The sequence below is a fragment of the Varanus komodoensis genome, unplaced genomic scaffold, assembly GCF_004798865.1.
Source record: "Varanus komodoensis strain SLA01 unplaced genomic scaffold, ASM479886v1 scaffold86, whole genome shotgun sequence".
In the NCBI taxonomy this organism is placed as follows: domain Eukaryota; kingdom Metazoa; phylum Chordata; class Lepidosauria; order Squamata; family Varanidae; genus Varanus; species Varanus komodoensis.
Window position 1 is genome coordinate 111,569 of NW_025336554.1, and position 27,429 is coordinate 138,997.

At 43.8% G+C, this 27,429-nt stretch overlaps 1 protein-coding gene across 1 annotated transcript; it reads left to right on the top strand.

The window, feature by feature from the left end:
- LOC123016550 (serine protease 27-like) lies at nt 1–26,745 on the top strand. Its single transcript, XM_044417062.1, has 6 exons — nt 1–127; nt 20,917–20,943; nt 23,067–23,229; nt 24,960–25,231; nt 25,893–26,062; nt 26,449–26,745. The coding sequence occupies exons 1-6, from the start codon at nt 1–3 to the stop codon at nt 26,743–26,745; spliced, it is 1,056 nt and encodes a 351-aa protein (XP_044272997.1).
- Nucleotides 26,746–27,429: the final 684 nt, after the last annotated feature.

The window sequence follows — 27,429 nt, forward strand, 5'->3', positions numbered from 1 at the left end:
ATGTCTTTGACGGCCAGTGAAAAGCCGACTGTGAGGGGCATCCCCACTTTACTGGAACCAAAAGGACCCAGGTTGGATCGTGCTGCTATCACTTCTGATCATGTCCTGAAGCATCAGGTGACCCAGAGTAAGTAGCTGTTTCACTAGGAGAGTCCATGGTTTCAGTTGGCCAGATACGACACCGGTGACTTCCTTTCACACACGTTTTTCCTTGCATCCCAGGGTCCAAGGCTTCTAGCTAGCCCATAGTCTGGTGAGAAGGTTCAGGGTGGTCTATGGGGCTAGGAGCATCACCTCTTCCAAGTGGCACTTCACAAATTTCCATTATCCCCACTCACCCAGCAGCAGCAATAGCAGACCACATCGCACACATCTTTGGGGCTTAGGTAACATTCTTGTGCAGGAGAGGGTGCAAGGAAATCAGAGGTTGCTCTCTTCTAGTTAGGGTGAGAATCCCCATGGGCAAAGAAACTGGGGTCAAGAAAGTGCATCACTCCAGGAACTGGAAGCAGCATGCTAGTTACATAGGCTAGGTGCAGCATCGCATGGGTTTATGAGGAGCAACAGTGCCCTCTTCAGGGGATAATGAGTGTTGTTGGTGGTATAATTCTACATGTGCTGTTCTTTGGTGGATGATGAGCGTTTGGATATGCTAACAGGGATATATCTGTGAATGGGTCGGTAGAACAGTTTTAGCAGAACCCAGTTAATTACCAGCAGCTAGTCAAATTCAATGTGTCTGTTAAAAATCCCTTCAGCACTTGAGCGATGTTGATGGCCAAGCTTCTCCAAAGAAAGCACTAGTGTGGCCATTTGCACAGTCTTTATAAGGGCTCACATTCCTGGACCAATCCAGGGAACATTTTAAAAACTGTTGGTCTGATCTGTACCATCTGTCTTCTTCCCTTCGCTGTCTAAGCTAACTAGCCTGCTGCTCTTAAGCGTGCCAGGGGATGCTCACCCCTTGCCAGCGTTTAAATAAGATCTAACTAACAATCCAGTCTGTTTTTGTCTGTGAAGATGGAGAGAGAGGTCCTATTCTTTGCCTCAGGCAGCAAAATGTCTTAGGCTGACCCTGACCTTTGCTGTATCCCTCTACTGAAAGTCTTTGGCACTGATGGTCATGAGTGTTTGTACTGCCAAAAGCATCACTTTTATTTTTACATTGGCAGCCCTCTTCCTGGCCAAGGGCTGGGAGTAGTAGAAATGCTGGAAAAATCTTCAGTGGATTCAGGTGAATGTAGATTTCTCAGAATTCTGCCTGTGGGTTCTGCAGAACACTGGCTTATTCCGACTCTTGTGGTTTCCACAGACCTGAGGAGCAGTTTTACAGTTCTGGGGAGGATTTGTACTACATGCATGAGAACAAGTGGATGTGCTCACACAAATGCAATAAAATTTGAAACTCCAGTTCTATCAATAGGCAGAATGAAAGAATGTGTCAGTCTGTGAAACACTGATGGAATGCACTGAATAAAACCCATGTGTCCTTATCAGGAAGTAGGTGTTGCAGCAGCTGGAAATCACTTTTGTGACAGCAAGAAGAATGGATACTGCAAACCATTTGCCTTGTCTGTAAGAAACTGGCTTGTGCAACAAGGGCAGGTATGTAGGTTCTTCTCCACGCCCTGATTTTTTATCCTGTGCTTGACTGGAAGATCATTTCCTCACCCTCTGTCCACTGCAGAAGGCATGGGGGTGGACAATATAATTTCTGTAATTATGTTAAGCATATAATTGAATAATTTAATTATGGGAACACCTCACCCCAGAGGACAAAGTGACCTGTGTCCCTACTCATTCTGTTGTCCAGTTTCTACATCCTAATGGGCTAAGAGAGCTTGCCATATTGCCTGTACTTAGCCAGTGTGGTTAAAAAACCATGATGCTGCGTTCAGACAACCCCAGACTTATAAACCATCATGGCTTATCATACTGTGTGAACCCTGTCTCTGCTCTGAAACAGAGCTTGGACTGGACAGCTCTGCAAATATAGGACTATCTTCTGGCAGTCCTTGAAATAGAGGACTGTCATCTGACCATCTTATTATTGATTACGACTAGAATTATATACCAACCTGAGAGTAAGTCCCATCAAACTCAATAGGACTTCTCAGTAAACATTTAGGAATGTTCTCTGCCCAAAGGAAAGCAGCAACAACAATTATTAGAGGGCAATATTGAATGCTCAGGAGCCAAGGGCTGCCAGTGTGTAGCCTGGCATCCCCACTGTAATTCCTTGTGAGCTTGGGTATGGATTTTTCAGTCAAAACTATCCTGCTATTGCAGTCCAAAGCCTTGGCCACCAGGTAGCAGCAGAACACCAGAGATGAGACAGCAAAGTCGGTTTTGCTGCCTTCTGTTGGAATAAACTTGGTGAAAGAGAATCCCTTTGTGCTGGGCAGGGGGACCTTGAAAGAGCATGTTTGACCATGCCTGCAATATATTTGTCATGACAGCAGGGAGTGTGACCTCTGATTGTAAGGGACAGTCACAAGGTGGATGCAGGAATGCATTCCTGGGAGCTGAAAGAGTGCCATAGTCACGTATGGAACTGCCTTCATGTGTCAAGTCAGACAATCCGTCCATTGTCTAAATGCATTTAGTGGCAGAGCTCCTCCAGGGCAGTGCTGGCTCCAGGACTGTAGATGGGGGAGTTTAAGCATGGCACACCTGTTGCCTCCCCCACCCTGAAACTGAGAATTCCCTGAAGCCTTATCCTGGCACGCTGTGGATAAGTTTGATGCCATGCCTGGAGGAATCAATCAAACAAATCAAATCAAAGGACAGCTTTAACCCTCTCCCTTGCCTTCATCATGATTCATCACCTTCTACCTGTGGAAGATGAAAACCTATATCTAGGCAGGCTTTCTAGCTGGAATGCTAGAAAATCACCCTGGTTCATGTGGAGAACTTCCACAGATAGAGGAGGACTTCCTTTTCCTTGCCAACACCACCCACCGAACACCATATTGAAATGCAGTGATAGAAAATGGATCCAGAGCACTCCCTCTTGTTTCGTGCTTCATTTATCCACCTTACAGCACCTGCAGGGCCTTGGACTGCACTTGACCTTCTTAGATACTCTGCAAACTGGAAGTGGCTGCACCCTTGGGGTGGTGTGCCCTCTGCTGCTCCTGGGGCCTTCCAAAGCCAGCCATTCCCCAGGGTTTGAGGCAGTAGTCTTTTCCAGCCTTACCTGAGCCAATGCAGTAGAATGCTTAGTGCTGAACTGGGACTTCAGAGATCGAGTTTCTAGTCCCCACTCCACCAGGAAGCTCCTTGTGTGGCTTTCAGCCAGTCACTGACTCTCAAGAGGGGGATTATGTAAGCCACTGTGGGTTTCTTGAAAGAAGGGGTATAGACAGAATGAATGATCAAATGAAAACCTGAAGATGCCAGGGGTTGGACCTGAGATATTTTGCACTTAGAGTGGGTGCCCCACTGCTGAGCTACCATCTGTCTTTCCCATGGGGTCAGATGTGGTTGGGTTATTTAGCAGGGGTCAGTCCCATTCTCAGTTCATATTCAGACAAAGTATTTCTGTGGAATTCTGAGAAGTTCAGCATCCCAGAGACTTTTGAAAACATCCTGCAGTCTGACTAGGAGAAGCTATGGAGCTGTAGTAGTGAGAACTGGTAGGGCTTTGTTTCAAGGGCCCTGGGCAAAGTCAGATGATGATGCTGGTTTCAATAGGATCTTTCTTTTTTAACAAGTGGCGCCGCTGTTTTAATCCAGACAGGCCATTAAACATGTTGAGAGGTGCCAGGGCCATGAAGAGAAAGGCCCCTGCCTAATGGCCATAGGGAACTTGACATTGAAGCAGACATTATAATAGGTGTAGAAACTGGTGTGACTCTGCACATGTGCAAAGCAGGGCACCCTTCAGGCAGTTCTCATCTAGCATCAAAAGAAAAGTCTGCCAGTTTTGTGAGGGTTGTATGTTGACGCTAGACAGGTGTGCGCCTCTGTAGAATCTTATATAAAAGTTAAGCCCAGAGGTACATGCTCTTCCCTTTGGTTGCTGGGTAGCTCATCTCTTTTTCCTTCGCAAACACCAAGTATTTCATCACTTTACCCAAGACAGGGGAGTGGGGTGTCTGGAAGCCCATGGCTTGTGTGTCTCACTGAAAAAATGTTTATATCATAGTGAGGAAAATTCTGGGGCAATTCAAGATAATGTGTATGAACTCAAAGGTCTTGATTCAGTTTCCAGCTGGTAAGCAGGCAATTGTTTGGAAGAAACCTTCTACTCTGCAGAAGTGTGGAGAGAAGATGATTAGGATACATGCTCTGGCCAGCCCCATTTCCTCCATCCCATCCTTTCCCTGGTGACAGGCAAGTGTGCAGCAAAATAGTAATGCTATTCAGCTCAATGTGGTTAAAGAGCCTTGTTTGATTGGGGATTGCGGTACACCAAACATAGTTACATTTGGGAACTTCAGCAGTTGAAATGAACAAACTGGTGAAGATAGCTAATTTTAGAAAGTGGACGAAGTTGTTTTCTCTCACAATTGACACACATATGAACACAGATAAACAAAGAGAGTATGAGTGGATTGTGCAATAATGCCCTTCTATACCAGAAGTTACCTATATGGAGATGAACAATGTGTTTTGGACCCATTGTCTTCAGTGGTCTAGTGTTTAAATAGTTATATACAAAAACTAAAAAAGAGTTTTATACAGACCCACCCTAGCACCTGCAATCTTTCAAGCTAAGCTTCTCACATCTCTTGAGTATAATAAAACACTGCATCATTTCAACCAGTATAAGTTCTAAATCATGCTCTTTGTCAAACCATGCCTGTCTGTCTGTCTGTCTGTCTGTCTGTCTATGTATGCCAGTGCATGACAAAATGCTATAATGCTGAAAATATAGTTCTGGAAAAGACAAGGAACTGCTGTGAATCTAATGTACTAAAAGGCCAAGCCTTGGGATCCTGGAGTCACTTGGAAGGATTTGCTTTCAGAACCAACCAACAGTTCATAGTCTGGGCCATTCCCATCAACTGAGGGAGGTGGGCAGTGGCGGGGCAGAGTGTGGAGGGAGTTAGAGATGCACATTTCCTTTTTGAACACCTGGAAGGGGCTACTGTGAGTTGACTTGATATGGCAATTTCTTGGCTACATATGAAAAGTTTTCACGGCCCTTCACATTTGTTCCCCACATGGTGAAAAAGCTGCTTAAGGGCTAAAGTATGCACTTGGATTTGCTGGCAACATGATGCAGTATTGTTTATACAAACATTATTATGAAGATGTAGAAATGTTCTACATTTTGTCTCCAAACATCCTTGAAGGCCTCTGACTCTCATTTGATTGTCCAGATGTTGGGAGACATTGAGGTAACATCTGGTTCCACTTCTTTAAAGAATTACTAAGACTGTCTTAATTGCTTACAGCTAGTCAAAGCACATTGGCAGACATCCCTCTGCCTCATTCAATCCTTGTACAAAACATTGAGACTGACATCTCAAATTGGCCTGGGGAAACGCAGGAGGACTCCCCTAGCAATATGGCAAAGTTCAGCTGCTTCATAAGGCAAGACAGGGCCAGGTGAACACAGGGCATCTTTGATGGTCCTAAATACAACATTGTTCCCATTTGGATTTGGGCCTGGAAGACCAAGGATAAACACGGGTGCATGGAAGATAAGCTGAAAGCAAGTGCAACTTCTGGCACTTTACATCTCCACTAGGCATAGTAGTTAAGGCATCTCTGTTCAATGCTGTGAAAATTTATTTTGGGTAGATCCACACTGAACTGTGCAGGAAGAGTAATGCCTTGCACATATTCTGCACAAGGTTTCCCCAACACATACTGTGTGTTCACCTTTACTTACCTAACTCCTGAAAGCCACACCCACCTTGCAATACCAGGCCAGCTTTACACAAGGCCAATTAGGGTGTTAATTGCTTGTTGCTCAGCCTGCCAGGAATCTCAAGTGGTTTATTCTGAATCTTCTGATGATTGCAGACAAGCTTCTGATTCCAGGCAGATGTCCTGGGCCTGTAAGGTCTGTACAGGCGTCCTGAGGACCAATGATTTTGGAACAATCGCTAGTGTTACTGGAAGACTTTTTGGAGTTTGAGACCAAACTCCTGAGAGAAGTTAGATGCAGTATGTTTGGCAATTTACACTAGGTGTGATCTCTGCAGGCAAAGTAAAACTCCCAGTCCAGGTCTGGGGAATGTTTTTTCATGGGTAAGATTGTCCTCCTCTCCTGTGCACTTGTATAAGTGCAAGTGGCACAACATGTGAACTGCATGCAGGGCGTCCCAGGTCCATTTGTAGCATCTGCAGGCAGGGCTGGGAAAACTCTGGTTGGACATCCTGGAGAGTCACTGTGGACAATCAGTGTGCTTTGGGGTAAAGTAGCACTCTATGTTCCTAATGGACCCTCACTATGACATGGAGGTTGTGGAGGGGTACATGGGCCAGGGAAGGGTCCAGTGTCTTAGCTAGCCCCTCTCAGTATATGGCACAGTCTCTGCCCTTTTCTGCACCTCCTCGTTTCATTGTCTGTGCTGCTGAGCTGCTGAAACTCAGCAGTGTGATAGTGGTAAAGGCACTATTTTGGTACCTGCAGGCCCCCCGAAAGATTTTCCTGCATCACAGTAAACAGTTCGGGTCAGCTGGTTTAAGGAGATGCTCTTTCCCTTCCTAGTACTTGTGGAACTAGGTTAGCTGTTCTTGCTGCAGTGGTACCTAGGGCGTTTTTGTTTATTTTGGTTACTTTTCTCTCTTCCAGAAATCTGGGACAGTTTACAAGGGCTTCCTCATCCTCATTTTAACTTCACAATCACACTGTGAGGTAGGCTGGGCTGGGAGTCAGTGACTGGCCCAAGGCCACCCAGTGAGCTCTCAGGGTAAGTGGGGACTAGACCCCTGATCTCCTGAGTCCCAGGTCAGCATCCTAACCACTACACTGCTGCTACCAACATAAGGCTAATCACTGTGGAGTGGGTGCTGAATAGTATTGTCTCTTCCAGGAAACCATCCTTTCTGCCTGCTCTGACACTAACCCTGTGCTAGAAAAAAATCTCTGGCTGCTACTTTTCTAGATTAGCAGCTATTGCAGGCATAGGAGCAGGGCCCCATTGAGAGAAAGAGAGAAGCTGGCAACTCTTGATTGGACCGGGTGGTCCTAGTGCTCAATCACTTCCCCTACTATCAAATGCATTTGATTATCTGCTCCGATGTGGAGAAGAAAGACATTATTCACTACAACTCTCCACAAACCCTCATGGCTCTTCCTAAATTTACTTGCTTCACAGAGCTAGACTAAAAACCCAGAAGTCCTAACTTATACTGGCTTCTTGGTAGGGTCCACCTGATATAACAATGAATATCTATCTATCTATCTATCTATCTATCTATCTATCTATCTATCTATCGCATTACCTTCCAATAAATTATAAATTTCTAATAACCAGTTATTTTGAGGGTGCCTGAGTTAGTTCTTCAAGAATTGTAATAACAATAAAGCTGCTTACTTAGCACCTCTGGTGTGTTTTATGAACATTAACTAATGGGCTTCACCACACCCTACATTAAGAGTGATTATTACCTTCATGAGACAGGCTGGGAAAAATATCACATATTAGAAGGCACTGTGATTTGCCTGCACTGTCAAATTGTGCATCACAAACAGAGTGCCTTACCAAAACAAGTAAAGGCTGCAAAAATATTTACAATTCCTTGGGAGTCAGAATCCAATTACTCAGCAGGACATACTTCTGAGCAAATGTACATGTTAACTGTTATGTACTAATTTCTTCCATTCCTTGGGAACTTGTAGATGGAGTTACTGTAGCACCTAATGACTATTTTAATATGAGTGTCTTGAAAGTTACATCTGAGTTGCATTAAAAGTTGCATAATACCATGTTTTTGCCAAAGTGGGCTTTATATTTTTGTGCAAATCAACATTTGGACATTTATCCACTCTATTTTCAATTTTTTGGGGCTATTGTGAACTTTACTGATGATATATTTCTTCTGGAGGGTGGTGGGGTGGATACTAGAAAGTGGAGAAAAGCATAACCCTGATTTATATCCCAGTTTTAGACCATGTTCTGGAATTTTATAGGGAGGGGGAAGATTTTCACTGTGAAGGTACAATTTCAAAGAGGTCCAGCTAGTGAAACTTAGAAAAGGAAGGTTGACGACTGAGATAAGAATTCTTGGAAAGAGGTGGATTATCCAGAAGTTTGGAGCTGATAACAACATTTATTTTAGTGGGTCTGTAGTTTGTTATTCTTTGTAGCTTCTAACAAGAAAGACTGACTGACTGACTGACTGACTGACTGACTGACTGACTGACTATTGAAGTAGGTGGAGACAAGAGCCAGGATTGAAGTTTGGGTGGAGGGGAAGGTGTGTAGAAAGGTTGCTGAGGGAGGTAATTACAACAGGAAAGGATTAGTTTAGTCCAGTCAAAGGCTGCAACATGGCAAAGATTCTGCAAAGCCCAATGGAGAGAGTTATCTTGCAGTCCTACACATATAAGTGAACTTCATCCATATCAATGGGATTTACTTCTAAGGAAAGGTTATTTTGCAACCTCAACCTCAAAACCAGTGCAAACTATCAGCACAATCAGGTGGCATTTTTTGCCTTGACTCAGCATTTCAAGGTGCAGGGAAATTTTTAAAACTCCTCCTTGTAGCATATCAAGGAATCAGACTAGCAATGGCAAACAAAAGAAGCTCTCCTATACTCAGTTCATCTTAATATGGTTTGCTTGCAATAACAGGCAGCAGTTTGCAAGAGTATTTTCCTGGTCTGCTTGGAGATGCTGGGATTGAGAAGATGGAATCTTTTGCACAGAAAGCATGCATTCTACCTATGGCAGCAGTCCTTCCCGAAGGACTCTGGAGGTAAAAGTAGATGCCTGCAGCAGTTAGAATGCAGCCCAGGTTGGCTTTTGCTCATAAGTTAAGGGAGGATGCTAAATGGTCATGATGGCAGACTAGTTGTCTTCTGATTCTGAGTAAGACAGCTTTGCATATTGAGAACGTTTGTCAGAGGAGGCCCATAGTTCAGTGGTGGAGGATGTACTTTTCATGCAGATGATCAGAGGTTGTCAGTGACATCTCCAGCTCAAAGGGTGGTAGGACTGGGAAAGACTTCTGTCTGAGATCAAGGGAGGTCCAGTTGGAGCAGACTTAGATAGACCAATAGTTGGGTCCAGTATATGAGAGGCTTATATGGAGGTACATATGAAGAAGTCAAAGGACAATGCCCCTTATATCTGTTCAGTATGCAGCACTTTGCTAGTCTACTTTGGTTAATGTACTGGGATGGGTTCAAGCAGCTCTGCTTGTTCGTAGCAGGTCCTTGGCAGCTGCTTGTTGTGTTGCAGAGAAGATGTGTGATTTTGTGCTTTTAACCATGCCAACGAACCTTTTGTTTTACATTCCATGGATGCTATTTAAGAAGAGAAATTACTCCTGTCATGTAGCGAACTACCCAGTGGGTAATTTAATTGATTCCAATCTTTGCTACTCTGGAATAAAATCCAGCCCTGCGGAATCAGATGTTTCGAGGGATAACGAAACCTCACAAGTGCTTCTCTCTTCCTTTCATGTCTTAGCTCATGTTAGAGAAACCACAGATAGACAGATCTATAGAGATGCGCCACAATAGAACTCGGCATATTAATTACAACATTGTAATAAGCAAATCGATACACGATAACAAACCCACAGCACTGCTTATTTGCTAACAGGCAGTTATGGGAAATGACAGTGCTAGCATGTGGCATCATTAATAGTGGATCTCAGAGGTTTTTAGTGAACAAATGCTATCTGAAAAAGTATTATACACGTGGTGGCAGGTGCCATGAAACTAAGATGGTGGTTCTTGCTCCATTAGAAAACAGAAAATACACAGCCGCTGCTGAACTACAGTAGTAGAAGATTTCCTTTGCATTGACAGGGGACTGGACTAATTGATCTTTGGGACACTTCCAATGCTGTAATTTTATGACCTGTTTGCCTTGGTGAACTGTGCAAAACTAAAGCAAACTCTTTATACACATTAGGAAAAAGGTGAAGCCACTGCGCAGTCAGTGTCTTAGAACAGGAGTGATGGTTTCTAACTCTCAATGTGATAATAATGGCCAAGTGTGCAAATAATTTCTGTAGGTTCTCAAGGATTCTGTACAACAGTTGATTGCGCTGTATTATGCTCTTCTATCTGCAAGGATCCTGAAAGTGGCTTACATAAAATATGAAAAACACAATTAACTTGTGGTTACTCCCGTGTTCACTTCCACTCTTTTAGCATTATTCCCTGGTTCAAATCTATCATGAGAAAGAAGTGGGAGAAACCACAAGAGCCTAGTAAGAATACTGTGGCCTTTCCTATCCCCTCCCCTCCCCTCCCCTCCCCTTCCCATCCCAACTGTCAGGAATTTCACTGTCCAGGTTGAAAGGGAGACTCCAGTTTCAGCAGCTGTGCCTCAAGTTAAATGCTGACGAAATGTTCAACGTCTTAACTTAAAGCTGCATGATGGACCCACTACTAATTTTTTCTTGGACGTATCCATCTTTCTCTTTGTACTTGAGAGGTCAGCTGAGCAGATGGGAAGGAGAACAGTGCTGCAGTCCCTTCATATTCTCCCCTGATTCAGCCCCAAGATTCAGCAAGAAAACATCTCAAGACTATTGGTGGAGAGGCTTGCATCATTTCCACCCTCTCCAACTCCTCTAGTATCTGCCAGAGCCAGGAGGCATAAGAGGCAAGCAGCTAGGAAAAAACACTGAGACTCTTACTAGGTGAAAAGCCTTCACAGCAAGGGATCCAGTAAAATTGCAATAGATTTTTATTGTACTTATGAATATTGTAAGGCATTAGGAAACTTCACTTGGTAGGGATATAAATATTTTAAAATAAATAAATGCAGAACATTGGGAATTTTGACAGGTGAGGCTTGTCTGGCAAGGTGAAAAGTTTAACTTGCTGAATTTCCACGTAAAACTTCCTTGGAACTAAATACAGAGGCTAATGATAATGTTAATATGCAGTCAAAAGGATTGAACTTGCTCTGCATTTGTCCCTTTCTCTCTGTGTGTCTCTTTCTCTGTCTCCCTTTTTCTCATACATACTTTGGTAGCACTAATGGTACCCACCTTAAGCTAACATAATCTGTAGCTCTCAATCCTCCAATTGAAGCCCATCACCATCAACCTCTCCTATCAGAAAGAGATACAGGTGCTACGGAGTTGATGATACCCAGAAGATATATAATCTAGGATATTTGAGTCCTTTTTTAAGTTTGCAAAGCAGAAGTCTGGCATAAAACCCATCATACTACCTCTCCCTGCACTCAGGATTGTTACACTGGAACAAAAGCAAATATTATTGTCTGAGAGACATGGACTTAACATTGAGAAGGAAGAAAGGAGGTGGGGGTGATATCACAGATGGCTTTGGAATGTCAAACAATGGAAGCTGTTTCCCAGGCCAGGAAATGCCTACTAGCACAAATAACTAGTCCCTCTTTCCCAAGACCTCAGATTAGCATCATCTTGTGCTCAGTAGCTTCCTTGCTTTGCTTGGGTTCTTCTCTGCCAAGGAGGAACATCTCTTAGGAGGATGCAGTAGCACAGACAGCTGCTTGTCTTGGAAGCCATAGGCTTCAGCAGCTGGATTCCCGATCTGGCTGTCAGACCAGATGCCACCCTCACAAGCCAGAACATCTGTCAAACCAGTTTTGTGACATTGCACCCGCCTTTCTTGGAGCCAGCTATTAAGGCATCGGAGTCTTGGAGAACTGTGAGCCTCGGCAACTGTCCTGCTGCTCTCTCCCAGTCTGGTGAGGATTAGCTGACTGCAGGTGTCAGAGGTCCCCAAAAAGCAAATTATGGCACATCAACCAGGGGCACCCAGATCCGGAAGGGCAGGCATGCTTCTGCTGGTGCTGTTCATGTGGATGATGGGAAGAGGGCTCTGCTTGCAGTGGTACGATGGATATAATCCTTGCAAAGAGGAGGAGGAGGTACACCACGGAGGTAAGGATTCAGAGCCCCCATTCTGGGAAATGGTGGGGTTTAGCTAGCTTTGAGTAAGGCTGGAGTTCAGGACTTTCACATGTTTCATTAGTCATTGGAAAGGAATGGTATTTAGGGTGGTGGATTTGGGAGGCAGAACACCTGGAATTTCTAAGGACATTTACTTGAGATTTTTAGACCCAGTTTAGAGACCCTTCAACTGATTTCACATTGGTGCTAATAAGCAGAATGAGAAAAAATTGGAAAACAATGATGATGTTTTCATTCTCTCAAGGAATGATCATATTCAGTACTGCAGTGGGAATTCTAATCTGTGATTTCTGGATTCTTTACTACAGTGCCAAATATAGAGTAGGTGTAAAGAAAGTCTTCCCATTTACACTGTAATAGTTTCTTCCCATCTCAAAGGTAGTAAGAACTTTGTCTTAGTAAGTGGGTGTGTGAATTTTTTAAAATTTTAGTTTGTCTTCTGTAAGCCATCCTGCTGCTGCAAAGGATGGCATATAAATGTTTAAATTAAATTAAATTATTTATACCCAAGTTTTCTATGAAAAGAATAACTGAAGCAGTTAAAGGTAAGAAAGGAAAGTGCAATGAAACAAACAACAATGAGAAAATGGAACTTCATTAAAAGAGAACAAGAATACTCAGACATCAGTAGAAAAAACCATCAAGAAGCAGCAGTAGGGTAGCTTCTTTGATAGCATCATGAAGACCAGCATGAGAACTAATAGTAAAGATAAGAGGAGGCGGAGGAATAAATATACTGGATTTGTAGCTTTCCCTTTAAGAGCCTTTTGAGGTGTAGCACCTAGTCGGAGATGGGGATTATTTTGACTCCCTCAAAAGCCCCAGGAAGGCAGTAGGCATCTCAGTCATTGCTACAACCATCATTGACTGAAGACCCTGAAATGGGGTGGGGTGGGGTGGGGGGCAGGCCAGTGTCTTACACGATGGATGGCCAGAATCATAAACTGCAGTCTACTAGGTCTTCTTTGGCCCTCTCCTGAATATGTGCATCTTATTCAGCATTGGAAGACGGGGGGGGCCATCAACGTGGCCATTTAGCACACTTGCTTGGCTAGCATGGGAAAAGCAGCCCGGGCTGCATTCTAGCTGCTCAGGTCTTCTGCCTTTACCTGGGAGGAATCTTGGGGACAGGCTGCTGATCAGTGGTGGAATACTGGGTTTCTGCACAGAAAACTCCAGATGGGGCTGGAAAATATTTGGCTTCCCTTCTCAGATTTTGAAAGCGCTATCTGGGAATTCAGCAAACTGTTGTGAGCATGGTCACAACATGCCCATTTGGAGGAATGCTGCTTTGGCATCTGCCTGCTGCTTCAGTGGAACTCAGGCACAGTCTCATGTTTATTGGGCACTACAAGATCTCTTTAATCAAGAAGGGCTTGTCTAATTTGGCTCTGCACTTGCACTGCAATAGAGCTAATGCTTCTTTTAAACACAGGGTTTGGCAACATCCAGCAGTTGCTCTTTTTTGGAAGGCCACTATTTCGACAGGTACATTTTGTGCTGGATCAGTCTGCAGTATTTGCTGATGCGTACTGTTTTTCATTATTTTCCTGGCTCATACCAATTAAGAAATAATCAATGTAATTGGATTTTCCATGCTCAACTGATAGCTAAAAGACTGATATTACAACCTTGGATGGACGGATGAATTTTCACTTTCTGCAATGCGGTGGGTTGAGGACCTTACAGTACTTTCCATATTTGAACAAGAAGCATAGATGCATCACCTTCAGATGGACTTCAGGAGATTAGGTCTAGTTTTGTTGAAACTTATGTATAATTGCTAGAAAATTGTACATATTTCTTATGTATTGATTGCTTTGGAGCTATATAAATCTGGGTATGCAGATGGATGGATGGATGGATGGATATAACAGGGTCTTGTGGGTTCCTGCAAACACTACATTGGGGTCCTCTTTGAAGGAGACATTGGAGACACCTGCAAGCACCATGTGGGGTCTGCAGACATTGCACTGGAGGCCCCCCTGCTTTTAAAAAGAGAAGGAAAAAGTAGGGAATATGGGACGATGGTTTTTCTTGGGGAAAGGTGCAATTGCACCCATGAAAGCTCAGCTTATGTCCCTAAGGAAGAGTGCCTAGGCAGGCTCACTTAGCCCAGATTAAATATGTCTGAAGAGATCCTGTGTATGTGCACTTTTAAAATGCTTTCCTGGCTCATGGGACTCTCAGAAGTGCTCAGAGTATCTCACTGTAAAGCAGAGAAGTTTTTGCTGTTGGTGACCCCCAGCTTTGAAGAATTACCCCAGCTCTGGAGTAGAGCTATTTGAGAGAAGAAGGATGTGAGATACTTCTGGGAATGTTTCATGTTCACCACATGGACTATGGGACAACCTATTTAAGGCTGGGTTGTGGGATCAATTGCTTAATGGATATTTGGCCCACAAGGGTGGGATGATTTGTGTATGGAATGATGCTGTATCAAATCTCTAGGAGGTTCTGTTTTCCCATGAATGCTAATACGGAGGATGGAAAAAGTTCACTAAAAACTAATTTCAGCTCAGTTGTGCAGGGTTTTCACATCGTCAGAGATTTTGTACACAAGTCATTTCTTGAATGCACATCCTTCCCTAACATTTTCACCCTAAAGTATTGCTTCTGCTTTTAAACAGCACTTTTGGTGAGGTAAAATGCAGGGGAAATGCAGCATTATTTCAGAAGTGAAAAACACTTGCAGAATTTTGCTGTACCAGAGTGCCACCCAGTGTCATGTAGCAGAAAAGGAAATGCTCTTTATAAAGTGTGCAGATCTCAATTCCTTGATGAAACTGAAAGCAGACACAACAGTGGACCAGCTTGTGTAGAAAAGCTCTTAGAGATTGTTCCTCCAATGAGCTACTCCTGGTGGTGGTGCAGAAAGAGCTAATTGAGGAAGGACCAGTGGTGCAGCTAGGACTGCATCTTGGGGACAAAGTCAGGGACCCTACCCCATGTTGACCCAACACTAATGACAGCATCCTGAGAAGCAAACTCCATTTTACTCATGCAGTCAGGATGGTTTAAATGAGTTGAAAATACAAAAGTGGTATATTTTTTAATGGGTGTAGGCAAACAGTTTTATATGAAGTTTACCTTTTAATGTTCACCCATTTTTTTGGCCGAGTGAGGATCAGAATAACATTGCAAGCATTTAGAGATGAAGGCCATTCACCTGAAGTTCAATCCAAGCAAAATGGAGTTTTGGTGAGTGGATGATTCATCAGAATAATGCAACTGGATTCAGTGCACTCTAGACAAAGTCACCTTCCCTCATGTGAATCAGACTCACCATGTTATTTTAATATTTTAATATGCATGATCATTCTTTTTTGACTTGCCAGCTATTCAGGCCAGCTATTCAAAAGTAGAGATTTAATTTGGTGGTGTTTTGTGTGCTGTTAAATGAATAATTAAAATAATGTTGTTATTTTTTCAATGGCTTCTCACAAATTATCCTGGGAGTTGTAGTCTGGAAAGGCTGCTGGTAGAGATACCTTCCAGACTGTAGCTCTTGGGCTTCCTTGTGGGACACAGAATGGTGGTCAAACCAGTTTACCTACATTGAGTACCTAGGCCCACATGGAAGAGGGAAGTACCAGTTTCCAAAGATTTCAAAAGCATGTGATTTGTGTTTATTGCACTGATGCCTGTAAAGGATTATACAATGCAGGTATCCCCATTGCAAAACTCAATTGTGCAGTCTGCAAGTCAGAAACATTGCACTGTTACATAGATGCTTAATTGGCTAATAATGCTTTTCATAATTAGATCAGATACTGCTTAATTTATTAACTTGCTACCTCATGGCAATTGGTTTAATTGCTAAGTGACCACATGATTGACAACTGCTTTTGTAATTGTAGGATTGGATTAGTGGTTTTATGATGGCATTGGTATAATGAAGTTTTAAACTAATTAAAATAGTGAATGCTATATGCTAAATGGATTGCACTATACAATGTGTCCTGCTTGAATTCATCTGGTATTGCTGTGTCAAGACTCACAGGAAGATCTTACTCTGCTTTAGTTAAGGTAAATGAAACTGGCCAAATCTAGTTTTCTTCAGAGTCTTGCTCTTCCCCAACACCACTTCCCCTGGTCCTGCACACTCTTGACAGTGAGATTGTAGCATTTTTAACATGTTACATTATCATTTTTACATTTCTATCTCACCTTTTTTCCTTTTTCTTCTTTCAAGGAACCCAGTGTGGTTTATACATGCCCTTCTCCTTCCTATTTTATCTTCACAACAACCCTATGGGGTAGGTTAGGTTAAGAATCAGTGACTGATCCAAAATCACCTTTGAACTTCATGGCCAAGTGGGGACAAGTGGGGATTTCTCACTCCAACAATCTAAACCCTGCACAACACTGTTTCTCAGTGTAAGCTCTTTGGGGCAGGGGAAAGGCATTTAGCCTTACAGTATGTTAGTGTGAGAGGTACATTGCATTTTGGTTGCAATATATAAATTGTAAATAACATTGTTTGTCATTGGTCTTTTGGCACAAACCATCATTAAAGCAGACCATGGTTTATCCCAGGTTGGATGAAACAGCAAACTGTGGTTCCTTGAGAGCCCCATGACATGGCATCAGGAGAGAAGGGTAGCCAACTAGAAGATCGTTGTAGCCTGCCTCCAAGGGGGCCTTCCCAGAGGGATGGGACTGAGACTTACTCAAAAAGAGGGTTCTCAGAAGTAGTTGCTAGATTGGGTTCAATGAGCTGTTCTGCACATGCTCAGAGACTCATTCTTTTTTGGTTGTGCTTATCTGAAGTGCACTGGAGAATAAAGAGCTTTCTGCCAAGGAACAGCCTGTTGGTTTGGAAGTGAGAAGGGGGAAACCTAACTTGTGACAATAGGAAACGAATAAGAAATTCATATTGGACTATCGGTCTCTTAGTTTTGTCTACACTGGGGCTGGGCAACACTTTTCAGCCAAATCCCTGACACTGTGACAAATTTGAGAAATTGTCCTGGGCACCCTCTCAAATGGCTGTTGTGAGAGGCAATGGAAAAGGACAAGCAACCTGCCCCAAAGATTGAGCAAAATGCAGCAGCGGGGTCTGAACTCTGAACTCTCCTTTGACAGCACAGTTCTCAGCATGAGCAGACATCAATTTTGCAGCAGTTCCAGCTGCTGGCACAAAATGGTGTTCATTTCATTAATTATTTTTTGGTGGGGGAGTAGGGCACCATGGCTGGTACTGGCAAGGGGATCTGGGGCACATTGGTTCCTACAAGTACCATGTTGTCTACCTCTGGTCTGCGACTAGCAATCTCTCTCCAGGGCTGCAGATGTGAACTTTCCCAGGCCCTCCTAGAGTCACCAGAGACAGGCCTGGGATTTCCTGCATGCAAGGCAGCTTCTCCACCACTGAACTGCAGCCCTTCTCCAACCTTAAACTAGGGGACAGGGTTGTGGCTGGATACACCCATTCTTTCTTCCTCCCCTCTCCCCTTTGTCTCTAGCCTGAAGGAATTCCACAGCGGTGCATGTCACAGCCAAAACCTCAAAGGGGTGCAGCAGCCCCAAGATCAGCATAACTTCCAAAAGCTTTTTGTTATGTGGTGTTTTCTCAGCAGCTTCCAAATCACCTCCACAATCTAGAAGTTGGATTGGCTGCATGCCGCACCTTTTCCTAGGAAAATCCTTGCAAGTGTGGCTTTGGTGCTGATTGAGACATCAGTAATCCCACGGAGGGACACACCTCTGTTTCTCCGACTGTAACTTGCAGCACCAAGCCTAATACTGCAAAAATCAGAAGCAAAGCCAAGTCAGTACAGATCCAGAAAACTAGCTGTGGCTGAGCGATCAAAACAAGGAAATGTGGAATCTGGATATGAAGTTACCTTTAACTTATGTTTTTGGGGTTTTTTTTGGTCAGGACTGCCTTTTGACTCTCTCCCTCCTCTATCATTTTCTATGAATTGATACACACACACACACACACACACAATATATCAATGCAACTCCCATCATTCCACATACACAAACTAATGTTAAGACCCAATGACTAAGCCTGGATCCCACCCCCTGTTCTTCCCCTGTTTAGTCACAGCTTCTGTATCTCTTTCTCTTGTTTCCCTCATGTTTTTTGTAAGCTTTCTGGAGCGAGTCCCATCCTCTTGTCCTTTGTAAAGTGCATATACATGCAGGGACTTAATGTGACTCATTTTCCTACTCTTTAAATAATACATGTTCTCTGCGTACAAACGACAAATATGGATTTCATTGCTCCTGCAGTCAGAAACCCTCAAGAGGTAGGTCTGTGATTGCAAGAACTCCATAAGTGCATCCAGCCGCATGTATTCACACAACCTTCTTAAAACCTTCCCATTTGAGATGCAAAAGACTGATTAGCCAGTGCATCAGGACACTGGGAGCCAGGATGAAGCACACACCCATGTCACCCACCACCCATCAGCCCCATATGTGAGTGTGCTGATGTCTGCATCAATGTCTCCCTAATCCAGGTTTTATATAATTGGTTGGATCTGGGCTTGCCCTCTCACTACACAAAGCTTTTGAGGCACACTCATGCTTCCTCACTTGTAGTAGTTTGCAGGTTCTTTTCACAAGAATGTTCTCTTCCATGGCCTTTCCCATGCTGTGCACTCCTTTCTGGAGCCCTTTTTATGTTTGTTTCTTGTTTTTGGTGGAGGAAAGTCTGGTATTATTTAGAAATTGTGCCATGAGGTCATATACTTTTGAGAAGTTGTACTGCAGTGCCACCTTCTGGTTGCATAATGGGACATATAGAAAAACAGAGAAAGAAACTTTGGGCAATGCTTTTAAAGGAGTTACTCTTAATTCCACAAAGAGCACGAAAGCAGAAACCTCAGTAAAATGGTGGATTAAAATTCTCATACTGAGAAGCCCTTAGATTTTCTTGCAGGAGACACATTGACAACAATGGGATTTACATTAATCGTACCTAACTTTAAACCCATTCATTGTGTGGGTATCTTGCAGGAAGCAAGTCCACCATTGCCTCTGTCAGGTGTGCAAGATGTTCCTTGGGAAGGGTGGCGTAGATGTTGCACTGTCCCCTTTGCAAGTGAGGGGTCTCACTTGCACATGCATCACTTGTGAGCTTTGCAAACATGCTGCACTGCTGCACAAGAGGGTTCCATGGTGTGCTTGCAGCTTCAAAGCACATGACTTCCATCTACTTCTTGGCATGCTTTCATTGTGCTTGTGGGTTCCTATTGAAAAATAAACACGTTGTGTACATGTGCTAGGACCCATGACATGAAAATGGGTAAAAATGGGAACTGAAGTGGTGATGGAGGAAGCCATGAATGCAGTAGCCATGCAGGTAGCCATGGCATGCCCATTGATGCAAATGTCTAGCAGCAGGGATTATGCACCTTGTACTTGGATGGCAGGGCTTGTATACTTGGTAGCCCAATGGGCTGGCTCTTAAATTCAGGGCAAAGAAGGGGCCCCTTAGTGTTCCTGGGCATTATCTCAACTGGCTCACTTCCTTGATTAGGAATGACATCCAGTGAGGGCAGGAAGTTCTGGGAGATGTGGCACAACCCTAATTTCATCAGTGTAGTCAAGAAACTGTACATAATCTTTGTGTCTTCTAATGTATTCATGACTCTAAAGTAAGTTGCTTTTGCTGGTCCAGGCCTTGGTGGCTAAGCATGTAGCTTAAATTGGATTCGATGCTTATAATTACAGATGAGGCTGCAATGGGGAGTTAAAACGAATAAAGGAAATGTACTGTTGCTAAAAATGAAGGCATATTCATCATTGGATTCTTTATTTTAATTTGGAAAATACACAACCGATGGGAACGTTTTGAATTCTTTTTTAAGGTCATTATTCTGTCAAAATACCTGCTTTGCTGCTAGAAAAATATATGTAACCCAGCTATTGTCAGGGACCATTCAACATCAGTACTCCTGTGATGTCATCCTGATGACTGTGTGATTCTTGATGGAGTGAGGTCACTGATTGGTATTAATATACAGTCAAGTACTACAAGTCCAGAGAAGCATCTTGAATCTCATTATCATTTGGTAATATGATCAGATAATGTTGGAACTGTGCCACACATAGGAGTCCATATCTGGGCTCAGTTCAAAGTGCTTGTTAAAGTGCTAAATGGCTAGGAGCCTGCTTACTCCTGTATATTGTGACCTGGATCCTGAAGTAATAATCTGATGTCTTCCTTCAGTTGCCTCTTTCAAAACAAAATAGGATGAGGGACTCCAAGACTGAGTACCTTTTCAATCATGGCATGCTGTTTCTGTGATGTGCTCCCCAGGGGAAAGATTCACGAGGGGTTTATTTTATGGTCTTTTTGATACTAGTTCCCCCCACCTGAGTGTTTTACTAACTGTTTAAATGTTGCAACTAGGTGTAGTTTGGTTTTAACTAGGAATGGAAGAACCAACTGGAGCTTTTCAGCATTGTTTGAAATCTGATTCACTATGCCCCTATTATCATCACTGATATTTTTGTTTATTTGTTTCATTTGAATGGGGACAGTGTGCTTTCAAATAGGAAAAGAGTGCATTCTGTGTGCATCCTGCCCCCACAAATATGGACTTTTCCCCTTGGCAAAAGTGTGAAGATGTGTCTTTTTTATGCACAGCAGGTGTAATGTATGAGCATTGAATGCAGTTGCAAATTCTGAAATTTGCAAACTTTCTTGGGAAAAAACACTTGCATGGGAGAAAGTTCCAATGATCTGCAAACAGAACCAAAATTCTTGTACATGCCTACTTTTATCATGTGCTATTTTATTGTAATTGTTAACTTTCATTTTTTTTCTGTACAAAATCCAAAGAATTGCAGTTATTGGGTAAGTCACAGTAACACACACTGATTCTTCCTGTTTCTCTTGCAGGTTCTCATCTGACCCGTTCCCGTTATGGTAAGTTTTCATTTAGTCCAAACAAGTATGTATAGAAAAATATATATACCAGGAAACCCCACTAAAAACATGATATAGACACTTGTTTCATGCATCTGATTTACAGATGTATTATTTCTATTGATGCATGTTGCTGGTTTGACAAAGAGAACATAAATTATCAGACAATACAGAAATATTGCTAAATGAAGAAATAGAATCATAGAAACAGAACGAGTCAGAAGGGGCCTCCCAGGCCATCTAGTATAACCCCCGACCTCAGCTGGCTCTGCTTATGACATGCCTACCAAATGAAACATTCCAAGTTCCATAAACCAATTTCCTTCATAAGGCAGTGCTAAGTCCAGCACTCAAATTATATTTAAGACAAATAATAGATGCACAGAATCTTTGCTGGAGGCAACAAATTCTGAATGAATCCTGGCCAAGTCTTTTAGCCTGGAGTTTGCACTTCATTCGACAATGAGTGGCTCATTAATGTATGTTTTTATAATTTACTGAAAACATGTTTAGAACTATTTTCTCTAAAGTGCTCAAGTCAGTTACAAGGGCTTCTTTTGGTCATGGCTGAGATAATTATCCCCAAATCTAGTTCCCAAAACAGCTTAAGTTTGCCAAAATTAGGTGAAGCAGATCACAAAAATAGTTAATTGTTGTAAAACTATAAAGTTGCTTTAAAAAACTCAGCACCAAAAAATAAACCAGACAAACCACATATCCAAACAGAGAGTATTTTTCCACCAATCATGGGCTATGACTTGCAATAGGTATTCTTCAAGTAGGACATTTCCATAGGCTTTGGTACCTCTCCAAGAGGGTACACTGCACAGGCAGGGCATGGGAAAGTTGGGGGGGGGGGGAACACAACACAAAAGCACCTCTACCACCTTTAAAGTCCTCAGGACAATACAGCCCCATCTTCTCCCTCTGGGACACTGAAAAGTGTTGCTGTTGGTACTCCAGTTGAGGTCTGCACTGTGTAAAATTTGGGACAAAATTCTGCTAGTTCATCTCTAACCACAGACTTACGTAGAGTCTCTTTTGTTGGCTGGGCTGAGTGAAGGATTCCCCCCTTGTGCTTAAGGTGATGACACAGAAGCAACTGCACTTTTGGTCAAGGAAGCGTGAGTTTGGCACACTGGTGACAGGAATATATGATGCTGAATTCAGCATGCTGATCTTTTGAGGCCTCATGGCTACAAATAAACAACTGGGGTAGTGTGGAAACCTTACTTCCTCTTGGTGGCAAGCAGAAATACAGTGAGACTGTAATTCTACACTTCCTTGCCTGAGAATAAGCCCTACTGAACCTGGTGGGTCTTACTTTTCAGTGAACAGGTTGTGTTGTACATTATATCCAACAAACAAACTTGTGCCTTTTGTTGACCTTTGCAAAATAATGACTGACTCAATAAATTGCTCACATTGTACAGTTTGAGCACCTACATTAATATATTTAGATACATATATATTTAAAACATGCCTCTCCTGCAGTATATGTGCTTAACAGCAACAGCATTTTAAACGAATAATTACAACACTCCCTTCTTCCCAAAAATATCAGTCACACAAAAGAATCAAAAGGGTAAAAGCATATGTGGGAAGCATTTCCTCTGAGACAGAAGCCAGAAGGACTGAAATCCTTTGTAACAGAGTCTTTCAAAACTACTCATTGTTATGAGATACAAGGAAAGTTGCCTGTCTTGGGAGTTTTGTCTCTGCCCCAAATAAGGCACTTCTTTTCCACAAAATAACCTCAGCTGAAGGGATTAATATCAGAGTGCAGCAGGTTCATTTGGCAGAAGGCCATTCGTTGCATTCCTGGGGGCCAGATCTCCAGTGGTTTGAATTGGGCCCACAAATGAGTCACAAGCCAGTGCTTAGCTTTAGGGAGAAATCTCATGATCTCTGTGGGCTGCCCGTGTTAATATCTAGTTTATCATGCTCTGCATGAATTGTAGGTTCCGGACACGTTGGTATTGTGGCAATTCAGACACAAATGCATTGTGGGAACCCAAGCAAGATGCAGCTGGGAGTGTGTATTCACAACAACAGCAGTGTCCATTGAAGTCCGGCTGTGCACAGTGTTGCGTTTGAGTCTCTCTGCTCCTTTCTTTCCCCAGTGTGTGGACGACGGACTGCTGTGAACAGGAATGTTGGGGGTGAGGACTCAGTGGAAGGAGAATGGCCATGGCAGGTCAGTGTGAGGAAGATGGGCAAGCATATATGTGGAGGGGCTCTCATCACAGACGAGTGGGTTGTGACAGCGGCACATTGTTTCCGACCGTGAGTATCCAAGAAATGGGCTCTTGTCATTGGCCCTTCCTTTTTCCCTGGCCTAAATCTGTCTCTTTCCAGTTTTGCAACTCTAGGTCAATGCTGTAGCTTGCTACATTAACCCCAATGGGGACAAGCTCTCAAGTCTATTATCTTCTACCACTGGGATGCTCACTATGGCAATCTGAGAATTGTTGTGGGTTTTTAAGGGTACTGCCACTTGCATTTCTGAAGGAGACAAGGCCTTAGAAGGAGCTCTCTTCTGTTTTAAAGACACTTCCTTCAATCAACATGCCAAGAAGCTGAAGTTTTGCAAGTAGTTTTGCAAGTAGTTCTGATCTGATCCAGTGGCTCAGGTTCTACAAGGCCAGAAATTATTTTTTAAATTAGCTTGAAGAAAAATTATTTAGCAAGCCAATTTGTTTTGATTCTGCCAGCTTTGCTCTTTGAAACATACCAAGAGTGAGGAACTTCAAGTCAAGCCTAGACTGAAGTCAAACTGGGGTGTCAGAATAATCTTGGCTGTAAAATGAGGGTCTGTGCAATACTTTCTCCATTTATGTATTTAATTATGTTCAGCCTGGCTTCTTTTTGCAAATTTGAGACAGCCTAAATTCATTCTTTCCTGCATTCCAATCCTGCCTTCTATTAATCTCCTATGCACTCCTCACTCCAAGTACCTGCAGTGTGCACAATATAGAAACATAGAAACAGAGCAAGCCAGAAGGGGTCTCCTGGGCCATCTAGTCTGACCCTTGGCTCCAGCTGGCTCTGCTCACAACACACCCACCATGTGCATATCCAGCCTATCTTTGGACACCTTCACTGATGGGGCCTCAACGACCTCTTGTGGAAGCCCATTCCACACCCTCGGGGTCCTAACTGTCAGGAAGTGCTTTCTGGCATCCAAATGGAACCTTGACTCCCTGAGCTTTGCTCTGTTGGAGCGCGTCCTGCCTTCCTCTGCAGGGGAGAACAGGTCTTTACCCATCTCCCTGTGACATTCCCTCACATACCTGTATGTCACCAACACGTCCCCTCTGAGTCTCCTCTTCTCCAGGCTGAAGAAACTCAGTTCCCTCAGTCTCGCCTCATACCCCATCCCCTGCAAACTGGCCACCAACCTTGTGGCCCTATGCTGCACTGACTCTAACCTGGCTATATGCTTTCTGTAATGAGGGGCCCAAAACTGAGTACAATACTCCAGTTGCGGGTGCACCAGTCATATAGAGTAGTAGTAATACCTCTCTCAATCTAGAAGCCACACTTCTGGCTATGCAACCAAGGGTGGCATTTGCCCTCTTAACAACCACATCACACTGCTGACTCATGTTTAGCCTGCAGTCAACCAGTACCCTGAGGTCCTGTTCACAAGTGCTGCTCTCCAGCCACTTGTCCCCTAACCTGTACTTATGACACCTATTCCTATGCTCCAAGTACAAGATCTTGCACTTATCCACATTGAACGCCATCCTGTTGTCTCCTGGTCACTTCCATAGTCTGTCCAGATCCTTTTGGATCTGGAGTGCCTGCTCCTCAGTTGTGGCCACTGCTCCAGTTTTAGTATCATCTGCGAATTGGATCAGCAGACTGTTCACCCCTTCTTCCATGTCATTTATGGAAAGATTAAACAGGATCAGCCCCAGGACAGTTCCCTGGGGGACCTCACTTGTCACTGGCCACCATCCCGATGATATAGCAATTGTCCTCATGGCAATTTTTCTTCTGTCCCCTTGCAGAGATGACAATCCCTTCCAGTATAGCATGATGCTGGGGGCCAACAAACTGGAGAACTCCTGGCTCCACAAGCAATCCGTGGGGGTTGGAGAAATCATCAGGAACCCCCGGTATTCAGGGGAGGCCACGAGTGGAGACATTGCCCTGGTGCGGCTGGCTCACCCAGTGAGATTCACCAAGTACATCATTCCAATTTGTGTGCCTGCAGCTAATGTGGAGTTTCCCCCAGGCATGATGTGCTGGGTCACTGGCTGGGGGGATATCAGTGAAGGACGTGAGTATTGTGAGAAGGAGTAACTCTTGAGTTGTGTGGACCTTTCTTGTCCAGAAAAACATAGAAATATACATTGACCTACCCATACTTTGCAAGTCACTTGCTAAGATGTATGCCCCATCTTCCTTCCCTTTGGGGAAACAGCAGTGTGACTGGATTACAGGGCCATCTAGTTCAAGGGTGGGCAGGCTTGCAAATTGTATGTTTGCTTCTCTAACCCCAACCCCTTCTCTCCTTGGCAATCCTCTCCTCTCTGTTGCAATGTCCCATGCAATGAGAACATATGCAGCAAATAGATCCTTGGAAACTATGATCAACAAATTTTTCTTGGCTTATGTTTACTTGCATTACTCACAAATAAATGTACCAAATATGTAAATATTACTGAAAATATGTGAGTTGGGTGGGGAGAAAATGCAGTAAAAAGCATTCATTGTTGCTTATGAAGCTTTCTTGATATATTTCCCTCTCCAAAAGCACATGTAGAAAGCAGGGCTCCAAGCTCTCGCCTCTCTAACTTGCATCCTGCTTGCTTGTATTCATTCATGCATGCATGTATTCATTCATGCACCCGTCCACCCATCCATTGTGTGGAGAGAGAACAGGGGCAAGGGTCTGCTATCCTTTTGAATGCATCATGGTTCCTTACTCTTCATTGCAGAGGATTTACCCTCTCCAAAGAAGCTCCAGAAGCTCCAGGTGCCCATAATAGATACAAATACCTGCAGAAGACTTTACAGCACTGACATGGGCCAGAGTCTGCCCCAGAAACAAATACAAGATGACATGATGTGTGCTGGATATGCTGAGGGCATGAAAGACACGTGCAAGGTGAGGGGCTACTTGCTCTCAGGGCTTCTTGTCAGAGGAGACCCACCCTCTAATCCCAGAACTCACAGACAGGGCCTTTTCCATTGATCTCCAGGTAGATATTGATCCTGATTATATCTGGAAGGACCCAGGCAGGGAGAAAAGCCATTGTATGGAGTTGTTTAGGTACAGCAGGGAAGGGAAGAGAAGTTGCTTTCATGTTCTGCTTATGGTCTTACCCGTCCTGCAGGGTTGTGCTCACAACACAACAATGCTCCCCATCCCCAGGTCATTCCACATGGTTGCCAAGATAGCTGGGATTTGAATAGAGGGCTTACCAGCCTTCTGTAATCACTGCACTACATTACACAGAATTTGGCACTGAATCCATCTCTGCATTTCTCCAGGGTGATTCTGGTGGTCCGCTGATGTGCAAGATGAAACAGGAGTGGCTCTTGGCAGGGATCGTGAGCTGGGGAGAAGGCTGTGCAGAGAGGAACCGCCCTGGGGTGTACATCCGCCTTACTTCATACCAGGACTGGATTCACAGGATCATCCCTAATCTGGAGTTCATTGTCTCGGGCAGGTGGAACCAGAAGATCCAAAGTCAAGGCACTAGTGGTGCCAATGGGAAGGGACAGGACTTCTTTGTCACTGCTCTGCTGCAGCTCTTGGTGTGGACGCTGTGTCATATCTTGGAGTAGTAGGATCTGTGGAAGGCAGAAGTCAAGTGGTGTGGGGTCATCTGTTTTCTCATCTCCTTCCCATTTCTCAGTCCCTCCTGCAGAGGATTCTCTTATCTGGTCTCCCTCTACCCATGAATGTCACTTAAGGAAGAGGCTGGAGCTCAGCGGTGCAGCACATGCTTCATGTGCACAAGGCCCCAGATTCAATGTCCAATTTCTGCAGATATGCCAAGGGATGATGGCTGCCTGAAGCCTTAAGGAGCTGCTGCCTGCCCATGTTGACAATATGGGGCTACATGGATGCAGTATCAGGCCGCTTCCTATTCTCCTACCACAGAAAGAACACAAATGCAATTGGCAGGTGGTGGATGTTTCTGCAGATGTGGTAGAGGTTGTGTGTCTGTGTCTCAGTTGGATTGGGGGGATGTGCAATATCCCACATCACTTACATACTGTCTTTCCCCCTCTTGCCATGCAGTGCCATGGCTCCACTGTTTCCCCCCTGCTGCAGTGGGAAGCAGGATACTCAGTTCCAGTGTGAACTGAGTATCTAAGTCCCTCCCAGTGAATGCATTTTCTTAAGATAGCAGGCATGTGTACATACAGCACAGGAAGTGACAGTAACAGCTGGAACTGGGGGGTTGCTCATTCCTGGGATTTTGGACCATCCCTGTGGGGTGGTGTCTTAAAGGGTTCAATGCT